The 12,590-nt window shown below is 41.8% G+C and overlaps 2 protein-coding genes across 2 annotated transcripts in view; both read right to left on the reverse strand.

Annotated features, from left to right (window-relative positions):
• Positions 1-5,192: 5,192 nt before the first annotated feature.
• rabif (RAB interacting factor) lies at positions 5,193-11,882 on the reverse strand. The gene is made up of 2 exons (XM_063216013.1): positions 10,853-11,882; positions 5,193-8,017 (listed from the first exon to the last, which is right to left on the reverse strand). The coding sequence occupies exons 1-2, from the start codon at positions 11,030-11,032 to the stop codon at positions 7,769-7,771; spliced, it is 429 nt and encodes a 142-aa protein (XP_063072083.1). The 5' UTR covers positions 11,033-11,882; the 3' UTR covers positions 5,193-7,768.
• Positions 11,883-12,560: 678 nt separating this feature from the next.
• Positions 12,561-12,590, reverse strand: part of adipor1a (adiponectin receptor 1a) — a 13,154-nt gene continuing 13,124 nt past the window's right edge. The window contains exon 10 of the mRNA XM_063216011.1: positions 12,561-12,590. This exon is cut by the window's right edge and continues 3,021 nt beyond it. The gene's annotated coding sequence lies outside the window, so the exon portion shown is untranslated.

Genomic DNA, 12,590 nt, shown 5'->3' on the forward strand with positions numbered 1-12,590 from the left:
AAATGGCTTTACTATTACAAAAAGTTCTCCCCAGAGTTCATGCTTTAAATGTATGTATAACGTGCCATTACAGTTATGTCAGTCAATTGGTTTAATAAAAAGCACACTTTCAGAATTTAAATGGGAAGTAGGCTAGTGTGTGTGTGTTGGCCCCGGGTAGATTTCTGTAAAATAAATCAATAAAAATTAAAAAAAGAATTTTGCCCTGAGTCAACTGTTTTAGGAGATTAAAATCTACAAACTGGACAAATCCACACATTAGGTGCACAAGATCATGCAACTAGTGATTATTTCGATCTAAACTTTGATGTGAGAGTTTCATGACTAATATCTATTAAATGTTATTACAAAAATGTGTTTCCTGTCGTTGTAATAATCGTGTCATTTGATTTCATAACAGATTATTTGCCATTTTCAATGCTTTCTAATTGAAGATGGAGATTTACTTAGGCGCATTAATAAAGTACAGCTGATAGCTTCACCACGACTGGAACTACTTTTTTAAATAGACGCTTGACCATAGTTCTTCAGTTGACAGAAAATGTCTTGGGAATTCGATCACTGGATATCCACATTGGATTTTTTCGTTGCACGTGGTGATTTACTGTACTTAAAATCAGAACGATCGAATTGAAAGAGCATTGCGATAGTTGTTGTTGTCAAAAAAACGTACGGAAGTCTAACAGCTTTTGTGAACTTGCTGGGGCTAACAAGCTTAGCTGGGCCACCGAACAAACACAAAGCTACCGACACGTCAGAGGCAGGCTACGAAGAAGCTACTAGTAGTAGCTCACGACAGTCCACAATGGGATAGTTGCAAATTCATCACTACACATAGTTCAATGTTTACTTGCTCACAACATGAGCGAAGAAGACATGCAGCGACAGCTTCAAGGCTCAATGTTTGCTATTGTACCCAAACGAAACTAGATGACGAAGGCAGTAAAAACTCAGTGTTCAAAATGCCAGGATTTATAAAACGATGTGCATCACTCCCCCTTCAGTATCGTTTTTGGAAGGTACAACTGTGTGCTGTGGTATCCTCGTGTCGTTATTCGGTATAGTTTCTCGGTTAGCTCAGCAGGCCTAGTACCGAGACTGGTTTGCTGCATCGTTCCATGCAAGCTGTCGCCATCAGCACGTACCACACGTCAGCATGTAAACACTGCCCAACCTGCACAGGTGCTCTACCCAGAGAGAGAGAGAGAGAGAGAGAGAGAGAACATTAATCCATTCTTAATTACACCAGGACATCTCTGAAAACAACTAATCTAATGCCCGAAGATACTCCCTCCTGATATACAAACAAATAATAATGAACACATAATGTAGTGGGTTCAATAAGTAATGCAATAGGCCTACTGTTTTCAAAAACTTGCCATTTTGACACATTGCAGCAGGTCAGAGGCTGGTGATGATTAGCTTCAAGCATTGTTCTACTCACTGACTTCAAGGTGATGTCACCTTCCTGCATTGCTTTTGATGTAATAATAATATGCCAATACTTTTAGCTGTGACTTGTCTGGTTTATTTAGCTGGCAATTAACCATTTTGAACGGAGACCATGTGCAGATTGGCATCTTCAGTCAAATAATCCATCTGGATTAAATGGCGTTCCCACATTCCCAAGTACCATAGCAACATCAGTGTGCAAGGTGCCAACCATAGAACTAATACAATTGTATTATTTCTATGGGTGTCAACTTCTCAGCTCAACATTGGAGGGGGTGGGGGTTGTAAAACGTTGTAGATGAACAACAATCATCATTTTATCATTAAAGGGGTATTTTTTGCCCCTCCACGTTTATCTTTTTTTTTGGGGGGGGGGGGGGTCAAAAAGGTCAGTGCCCCCTATTTGGCACCTACGTCAGTGTGTAAGTGGTGAGAAACTGCACTGTCATTTAAGTACATTAAGTGCTTGAGCGTGAACCCTGCCCAGTTATCCTGACCTGTCCAGGGCGAGTGGTTAATTTCATAGACACACACTCACTAATAGGTCAAAGTGGTTAGTAAATTGGTCTTTTCTACCAGCCAAACTGGAAATTACACCATTATGTGGTGTTAATTTAGAGCCCTGGGCCTGTCTGTTCTTGACTATATGTGTTAACTTTTCAGTATTAGCCTCAACACATGTATATTATCATGGCTGTGCTTGGCAGAGACCAGTGAAGCAGTTACACATACTTAGCGCAATTTTATAGTAGTAGGCGAGTACATCTATGCAAAAAAAAGACCTAACCCCAAAAAAATCGATACAAAAGGTTTTTCAACTGATTTTGTTACCTCTAAATGTCCTTAATAACATACTAAAAATCTAGGAAAATCTGACTTCAGGAAAGGTGTCATTTTCAAGATCAAAGTTTTTTAAAATAAAGGTTACTACATGATCATTACATTGGCATGAACTAACATGTTTTCAGGATCTGTTTGTTTGGAGTGCTGTTTGGGTGGATGATAATATCCATGTGCTGTTTGTCAGGGCACATCATCAGTGATGAATCATGGTGTCACTAGGTATTTTGGGTCTTTCAGCAGCTGAACTGAACAGACAGGAGCCACTACATGTGTAAGTACAGGGCAAGGTGAAACGGTTGGTACAGGAGACAGACAATGTCCTTAAAGGACATAGGGCTTTAGCATAGCTTTCGGGTAAGCCAGAGTAGGGCCTGTTGTAGCTTCATAGGCAAGGGTCAGGGCCTTGTATTCAATTAGGGCATGAAAAAGAGGACATGACTGGGAAACTGAGGCTATGTGGTCAGATAATGATAGATGGTCATCAACAATGACACCTAGATTTCTTGTGGCCTTATTTGAGTCAACAGTAGCAGAATCCATATTGAGCTCGATATCATGGCAACCTAAATCTTTGGCTGGGATCACTAGCAGTGCATTTGGGCGAGGCTCAACGGTAGGTTGCATTCCTTCATACTTGTGGATAGTTCAGAGAGGCAAGCGGAAATGTATGTGACCGTGGAGTCATCTGGCACAAAGTAACTGTGCTTCATCGGTGTAACAGTAGTATGAGAAGCTGTGAGAACAGATAACATGGCCCAGTGATGTGGTGTACATGGCAAATAGGAGTCCCAGCACCAGCCCTTAGGACACCTCTGTGGAGAGGCTATGATTTGAGGACAGCTGACCTTGCCCTTGATACATGCTAAGAATGATACCACCATACTCAAATAATGTCTGGAAGAACTTGAGACACATAAAACTCAATAATTTATCTAAGAGAGATGTTAAATAATCATGTTTTGAAAAAAAATGCTAGCTGGTGTGTCTGCACAAAGATTTTTAGATTTACTACAAAACAAAAAGAGATGTCCATAATCTCTTCTGAAGATATCTTCTGGCTTACTAGAAACAAAATAAAAGAGTAATTTTGAGCTTGGCTTTTTCAGATTTTGAGGTTTTGCATTTTGAAATTTAATGCATATTTAATTAGATATAGTCCAATTACCATATTAAAACATAACATTTCAGAAAACTTGCAATACATTTTTTTCTCACAAATATGTGAGTAATCACCGGATTAAGTTTCATGGTGATTTCGGCAAGCTATTTTTTTTTGGCCTATTCACCTGGAGTGTCTCTTGACCCTTATAATAAGCCTATGGCAGTCATGTTGAAAAAACTAATTTCCCAAAGTCAGATTTTACTAGATTTTTAGTATGTCATTTAGCAGGTCCAATAGTAATAGAATCCATAAAAAAGCTTTTGTATCAATTTTTTTGGGGTTAAACCCTAAATGTACTCGGCTATAGTGTAATCGTTAGGGAGTTGGACTCTAGATCACAGGTTTGCGGGTTCAATTCCTACCTTTACCAATGCATTTCCACCCTCCATGGCTGAAGTGCCCTTGAGTAAGGCACCCACACTGCTCCAAGGGCTGTAACCAATACCCTATAATACATCAATTGCTACGTTTACATGAGGCATTTAATTCGGAATTAATTGACTAAATTGAAATTCTGAATAATGTTTAATTCCTCTTTGAAAACGTCATGTAAACACCTCTTAATTCGGAATTAAAGGAAAGATCAATGTAAACTCTGCGGAACTTAATTCTGAATGATTAATTCAGAATTTAAAACATGTTAACGTAGTGAATATATCTGTAAGTCGCTTTGGACACAAGTGTCAGCTAAGTGTAATGTTAAGGTTTTACACAGGCATTTTCAGTTTGATAAACCCTGATCAATCAGAAAGAAATTCACATCTAAGACATAGACTGTTTCTCAATGTCAAGTGTTCTAGCCTTGCTAGGACGTGAAACGCCTGGTGATTGGATACTCCAAAGAGTTCACCGAAGAGTATCCAATCACTGGGCATTTCATGTCCTAGCAAGGCTAGAACACTTGAAATTGAGAAACAGTGATAGACAGATGGTGCCCCCTAAACCAGAAAAAAAACCCGCCATTTATAGCAGCTAAGACATGCTTGACAATACAGTGACATGTTTGCAATACCTTACAGTACATTGTGCGCTGCAGTATTCTCAGTGCAACGAAACGCACAAAGGCGAAGTGATTCTTCAGAAGACAATAAGAACTTAGAGCACAACTTTTAATTTCAAGGTTAAAAGCAACAGTGTGTGCCTACTAGTTTGTCAGTGAATTTGATCATGAACGGCCATCCGGGTTACTTTGCTAGGTACTTTGCTCGTAAATGTGCGTTACGCCCCTTTATGGGTGAAAACAAACCGAATGTCTCATCAACTTACATGCTACATCGGCTTGTCTAAATGAACACAGTCCATGCTTCAGCCACGGCTGTTTGGCTCTATTATTTCAACAGCCGGCAACACAACACGTTTTCGGCATGTTTCGCGTGAACAACGCTAGTCTACAGGTCCGTATCTTTAGTTTATTAAACCCCAACATCACCAGTTGACTTGCATGGGTTGTTTTCCCCCACAAATGGGCGTAACGCACATGGAAAACGTCACGCCGTTCATGAGTATGGACAAACTTCAGAGCCAGTCAGAGTGTGACACAATGAGTATGTCCCTCCCTAACGTGGGACACAGGGCCGGTGATTGGCTGGTTCACCACTTGGATGCCCGCTGGTTGGATCACAGGGCACTTCCACATGAGTCCGACTGTGCTCCAATGTTTTCATATAGCGGACAACAGTGTATATAAAACTTACAACAGGGTGTCCTGAAGAAACAAATGCATACACAGTTAAAATTATTCTTATGCAGGGGTTTATTAAAATAAATGTAATTTTCAAAGTGTATAAAATTTACAGACATCAGGTTATTATTTTATCCTCACAAACATCCATTCTAGTCCACTCCACATATTATTGACAATGGAGATCATATTTTGGGGCATTCACTTGCAGTGACTGTTGCAAGTCTAATAGCCTACTTGCGCTTAGACATCAGGGGTGAGTTTCTCGACAACGTCGTTGCTAAGTTGCAATGCAATTTCCCATAAATAGAAACCTAGGAAGTTGCATACTGGTTAGAAACTGTGTTTTCGAGATACAGGGTCCTCCAGTTTCAGGAAAAATTGTGAAAAAACTAAATGAAGTCTGTAATATTCACCATTTCACCTTGAAAATTACATTTTTTAAAATAAATACCCACTTTGCAATTGCTGCTTTAAGTGTGTAAGGTTCAGGACACTATATGCAACCAGTCAGAATAAAGGGCCGCTCACATACATTTTGAGATTTTATGCAAAGCAACTTGCAGTTACTTACAGGACATTGGTTCTGGTCCCTGGAGCAGTGTGGGATTAGGTGCCTTGCCCAACTTAAGGGCATCTCAACCATGGAGTTGAGTAGGAAGTGTAAGGGTGGGATTCTAACTTGTAACCCCCTGGTCTAAAGCCCAACTCTTTAACTATTTGGCCAAATCTACAACAATAGCTTTATAGAGACAACAGCGATTTCTCTGAACTACAAAATAATGTTCTTTTAGACTTCCACATACCCTCTGCTTGAGGTGGTCCTAAGATCCTTGGGCAAGGGGCACCTTACCTCACATTGCTGTGTAAGCTGCTGTAAGTAATTTGGATGAAAGTATCACCTAAGTATAATGTAATAGAATATAATGTAATGAGGTCCATGAGAAACAGGCGTTCTTGTTAAAAAGTGTGAACGTAAAATATATTTGTAGTTACTACTGTAGATATCAACAAGCCTTGTAGTCATACCGTGCCATTTCTGGAAATAAGCTTAGTCTTCATCTCCGCTTCAGTTAAATAATTGAGTTTTACCTTCTGTTTCTGTTTTTTTTTTAGCTGCTCGTGCTCGGTTAGTCTTGTGATGCTTCTTATAGTTCCAAGCTAGCAACTGTCATTGTTAGCAGCTAGCTGGACCCATAAGATTCAAAGACAATTGCTAACTTGGAGGTTAAAAACATGCATTACCAGACTCAAAAACTGGCTGTATGTACAGGATAAAGGTAAAGCTGAATCACTTAACTGAAGGTGAGGTGTAAAATGAGCTTATTTCCAGAAATGGCACAGTATCACCTTAAAAATCCCCATCATGATTCCAATAGAGCTGAAGACACAAGACCAGAATAAAGACAATCAGTATAGGCCTACACAGGGAAATGCAGAAAAAACACTTAATCAATGTGTTATTATAATACACACACACACACACACACACACACACACACACACACACACACACACACACACACACACACACACACACACACACACACACTCCCCCAGTATGCCAATTACACATCATAGACTCACACACACAGAACAAACATAAGTAATACACACCACACACACACAAATAATATATCAGGTATACGCTGTTTTGGCAAACGCCATACCAGCTTAGGGAATGTAGATCGCCAGTTAGTCACCGTGTTACAATGCATGTATTCCCCCAGGACGCCTGGCATCATTCACACGCACCACACACCAGTCACTCACACACAAACACACATACACCAGCCACACAGCCATATACCATATGGGTCAATGACGTTTTAGTGGTTGTCTCACACGACAGGCTAATGCCACTATTGTATGGATTACGGTAAATGTTTTTTGTTTTGTTTAATTTTTAATGGATTATTTGTATTTGTATTTGTTGCTGTACATTAATTACCAATTAATTTATGGGCATTAGTGCTGTGGTTGTACCACCTGGCTGACATCTGAGCACAAAAAAGTCATACAACATACAAAACAGCCGCACTTCAGTCATGCTTCATACACTGCAAGTCCCAACTGGAGAGGAGGAGAGCAGTGGAGAGGAGGGGACTGATTCTGAGCTGGTCCGATAATCCATTTCGGAGCGGAGCTGTTCGTTCAGAACTGGTCTGGCTGTATCCAATACAGAGCTGGTGGTTCTGGCTCTTCGGTCTGGGTCAGACAGGCCAGGCCACCCTGTAAGCTTGTGTGTGTGTGTGTGTGTGTGTGATCATCCTTTGAGTCTAGTTCCCCCTGTTAGTCTGTTAGTGTGTGATCGTGTGCATGTGCGACTTTGTAGGTAGGGGGGAGGTCTGACCCCTTCCGGCATGGTTCACCCTGTCCAATGCCATGTAGAAGCTCTTCTTGTTAGTCTAATGCGCGCACGTGCGTGAGTGTGTGTGTGTGTGTGTGTGTGTGTGTGTGTGTGTGTGTGTGTGTGTTATGACCCCTTCCTCAGACATGGTCGACCCGGTCCAGGGCGATACAGAAAGATCTTCTTGTTAGTCTGGTTTGTGTGTGTGTGTGCGCACGCATGTGTGTGTGTGTGTGTGTGTGTGTGTGTGTGAGAGACTGTGGCGGTTCTGACCCACTCCTCAGGCGTGGTCAACCCGGTCCAGCGCCACGTAGAAGCTCTTCTTGTCGTCCACACAGTGCCAGCCGATGGGTCCGATCTCGCAGTCGGCGCAGATGAGGTACTTGATGTTGCCCACATCCTTTGTGAAGCCCACGTTTTCAAAGTCGAACATGTCAAACACCAGCCAATGGGACGTCAGCGTGTCACCGTCCACCGAGCCGTCGGATTGGGCGATGCTGGACTTCTTCCTCATGGCGGGCAGGAAGAGCTGACATGTGGAGAGAAAGCAGAGGAGAGAAAAGGAAGAGACAAGGAGAGGAGAGGAGAAAAGAGGAAGAGAAAAGGAGAAGAGAGGAGAGTAGAGGAGAGAGAGGAGAGAAAGGAGAGAAGAAGAGAGAAAGAGAGGACGAGAGGAGAAGAGGGGGGAGCGGAGATGAGAGAAGCGGAGAGGAGACAAAGAGAAAAGGTGAGGGAAGGAGACGAGAGAAGGGGAGAAGTGAGGAGGAGGAGAGGAAAGGAGAGTAGTGGAGACGAGAGGAGAAGAGGGAGAAGGAGAGGAGAGAGAGGAGAGGGTAGGATAGGAAGAGGGGAAGAGGAGAGGAGAGGAGAGATAATTCAGAGCCCTGTATGACATTTAACTGCCTGGGGCTCATCATGCATTGATGAACTGCCCCAATCTGACTGCATGCCACACCCCAGTCACCCACTCCCCTGCCTGAGTAACTCCATTACCCACAGTCTACTGCTACATTACACTACACTTAGCTGACATTTTTTTACCCAAAACTTACAGAGATCACAGGGTATTGGCTACAGTCTCTAAAGCAATGTGGGGTTAGATGCCTTGCTCACAGGCCACTGCAGCCATGGATGGAGGAAGGGGTTGGTAGGTACTGTAGGGGTGGGATTCGCACCTGCAATCAGGGCCGCTGACAGGTTTGGCTGGGCCCGGGACAAAAAAACATCAATGGGCCCCCCTTCCTCCTACCCCCCCAACCCCGATCACAAAAAAAAAAAAAACCCAACCACCGAACGACCATTTTTTCCCAAGAGAGACCAGGTGGCCAGACTAAACTTTCAGCCTGAAGCACCACTCTCACGTGATATGCTATATATTATAAGGCCTACCCATTATAAAAGAAACGACATTATCAAAGTAGCCTCACAAATCAATGACGCATACAATAATTCCATAGTAAATGATCTATCCATCCAATTATCCATGCATTTTTGCCAACATTTATTTAGAAATGAAACAAAATAAATAGGATTCACATCATTAATAACCAGAGGTGGAACGTAACTAAGTATTTTTACTTCGTTACTGTACTTAAGTAGATTTTTCTGGAATTTGTACTTACTTGAGTAAAAATAAAAATGCAGACTTTTACTTTTACTCAATTACATTTTTTGACAACTACTTGTACTTTCTACTCCTTACATTTTTAGAAGAAGACTTTGTTACTAGTTACATTTATCCTAGGTTTTCCTGTTGTGTTTCGTGGATATTTGAGTAGCCTCAGCTGCGGGCAGGGAGGCGGGACCAAGCCCCTCTTCCAAACTGACACCCAGACAGAAAAGATATTTTAAAACACATGAACAGAACTCATCATGTTCTAATAGAACCGAAAACCGTTGCAGAAACTTTTTCCTATTGGATCAAGTAGGCTGACATGGAGAAAGACAGCCATTGCGCAAGTTGGCCTACTTGTGCTTTTGTACTCAAAAAGTACATTTAAAAGTTAGTACTTATGACTTTTACTTAAGTACATTTTTGGTAGACAACTTTTACTTTCACTTGAGTAATTTTTTCGCAGGGTACTTCTACTTTTACTTAAGTACACAACTTCAGTACTTCTTCCACCTCTGTTAATAACACAAGTGTACGTGTAATTTACTTTAGCAATTTGAGGGCTTGCACATCAGAACGTGCCTGACTGAATCAGCTCTAGTTCACTAGCTGTCACCACCAGCACACCAAGACGTCAGCCTTCCCACACCAGGAATAGCCAAACACAGGAACAAGTCAAGTTGCAGAAATGTATATGCAAAACGGATGTACACTGTTTCTCCCCACAAAGTTAACAGGTTGATAAAGTGTTAGCATTTGCGCTAAGCGGGATTTATACGCGCTAAGCGAAATAGCGTTGCATAATAGCGCAGTTTTAAAAGTTCTCCCTTGCCCTCTCCTTGCGCGCGACGCAACTTCTCATCATGTTACCATTGGGGCTAATGTGCATATTATTCCTAGCTAAGGTCACAGATGGTCAGATTTGAAACACAATTTTACTAAGCTGTGGTTATAGAATGATGCGACTGTGTGACTGATCATGTTTTAAACATGAATGCTGCAGTGCAGGGCGTGTCTGTTTATGAAGGGAAACTTTTGCTCTGTTAGTGTTCTCTGCTATTGTTAGTACCTGCATCATCTGAATAACTTTTTAATGAAATCCTGGGGCTTCTGGTGTCTTCATCTATTTTTCTCCTATCCTTCATTTTCTGCCCTCCTGGTGAACGACTGCTTCTTCAGACACCTTGGCAAATTGGCACGAGCCGCGTTAAGTTGAAGCCGTTTTTTTCTTTCTCGTACTGACCGACCAAACCATTTGTGCACTGGGGGTGGGGGAGGTGGGGGCTCTTGATCCTTTTTAAGGGCAGGAAAGGCAAAATATCTGCATCATTTATTTAATGTAAATATAGCGCACCTCCCTCTCTGAAAAACCATCTTATTTTGAAAATAATTAGAACCATTAAACACAAACTTAATGAGGGCCCAGTTCTGGGCCCCCCTATCCCAGGGCCCGGGACAAAAAGCCCTTTTGTCCCCCCCTGTCGGCGGGGCTGCCTGCAATCCTGTGATGTGGATGGTGTGGACATGTCCATACCACTTTTGAGATGAACCTATCGTATCCACACCACTTTTCCCACAAATATAATGGAAAAATAGCTCACCCGGACGAATTGACATAATGCCCCGCACCTCGTTCAAAGCCTAACCTACACCTTTACCTGGGACACCCCATCTCCTTAACCATTATGCACGACTACTGTAACTCATTTCCCAGCACCAACGCCATCTTCTGTGGTTGTGCGTGTTTATTACCTCTTTCTCTGACAGCTGAGCCATCCCCGGACACAGCACCTTGGACCCGCATCGCTGGCACAGCACCGCCTTGCTGTTCTTGCCGTCTTCGGACACCAGGGTGGCTGGATCCACAGAGGACTCCGGTGGAGAAGGTTCACTCTGCCCGTGTTGATCCTCCATACCGACAGATGCGGACATATATAAGGCCGATGACTCGGGAGATAATACGATGATGGTGGTCAGAGAACTCGCACGGATGTGAAATGACGATCGGGCCAGCTGACTTAACAAGTCCCCCGTTCAAAACAATGAGTGGTCACTTGGCTAAGTGGCTATTTTTGCATGTTTTTGAATGATTAGCTGTGAAATAGCGCAGTGCGGCTTCCGATTCCAAAGTGACCGATATGAGAATATCCTTGCTTACAAAAGGCTGGCTGCATTACAATATGCCAAACAGTTGATATCTCAAATAAATATTCGTTTTCCTGTAGCAGCTGAGGGTGTGTACAAGTCCAGTCAAGCAGTTAGCAGTCCCAGTTCCACGTTGTCTGTACCCAAGTTGACAACTACAGGCACATTTGATTCAATATAAAAGCAAGAGGATGGAAGAAAATAATGGCAGTAAATAAGAAATGCGGATTAATTCACCCACTATTCCCCAAAGCCCACTAACTCATCAGGTTCGTAGATGTTCTTCCCTCGTCGGTGGCAAGCGCTGTGGTCCGTGGTGCAACATCAGTAAAGCGCCGACTGGAAACCAGATACCGGTTGCAGTTCCGGCCTCCATCACAGGGTTGCTCGTTTTAAACCTGACTCACCAATGTTCTTTGACTCACCGCTTTTATGGCATCCGATTTTTGTTGATGTATCTTTAAAGTGTCTACTTCCAGAATCTGACAGGTACCAAGCTATGTATGTGCAACGGGCTTCATTTTTAACCCTTTAATGCACCTGACTGGAACACGACAGATTGAAACAATGATACAGAATGAGTCATAACTACCGTACATATAGAGACACATTAACACTTTTTCCCATACAATATTGACCTGAGGAAGAAAATTAAGTTGTACTTGACATTTGACATATTTGGGTCATAAATGGCAATAAAATGCAGTCATTCAACAATCTTCAGGAAGACAGTAGATGCCATGTCAGCAGTGTTAATTTCAGGTGATATTACCATTTAATTCTACATGGAGTCAAGTATGGAGTTTGGGGAAACCCAGTTCTATTGGCCTGCCCCTTCATAATGTCTGTTTCATGCTGTGATTGTCACTTAAATTTACACTGTGCGGAAAATGGTCAAAAAAGGTACTGCAACTATGCTGCTCATTGAAACTGGACTGCCAAATTTGATATTTTCATGACAGTTTATTAAGTAATAAACTAATATATTTTTTAGTATGGCCCAAGTATAGTCATTTTTGCAGCTAAAAAATGTCCATTTCTGGACATTCCAAATGGCGGACCATGGAGAAGATCCCCCTTTTCATGTATGAAAAGTGCCATTTTCCCAGTCAAAATGAATACTTAAAATTTGATGATGGTGGTAAGTATTCATGAAAAGGGTAACATTAGTGAATGGGTAGCATGAATTCTGGAAATAAACAACTAAAAATTGTACACAGTGTACCTTTAAGTTCATGCTACATCTAACTTATGATGTATTTTATGTACAGTATATTTAAAAAAAATAAATAAAAAAAACACAAGAGCTTCCAGCTTATCATTCATAAATATTTATTATAATCTT

The sequence above is a fragment of the Engraulis encrasicolus genome, chromosome 14 (genome assembly GCF_034702125.1).
Source record: "Engraulis encrasicolus isolate BLACKSEA-1 chromosome 14, IST_EnEncr_1.0, whole genome shotgun sequence".
In the NCBI taxonomy this organism is placed as follows: Eukaryota; Metazoa; Chordata; class Actinopteri; order Clupeiformes; family Engraulidae; genus Engraulis; species Engraulis encrasicolus.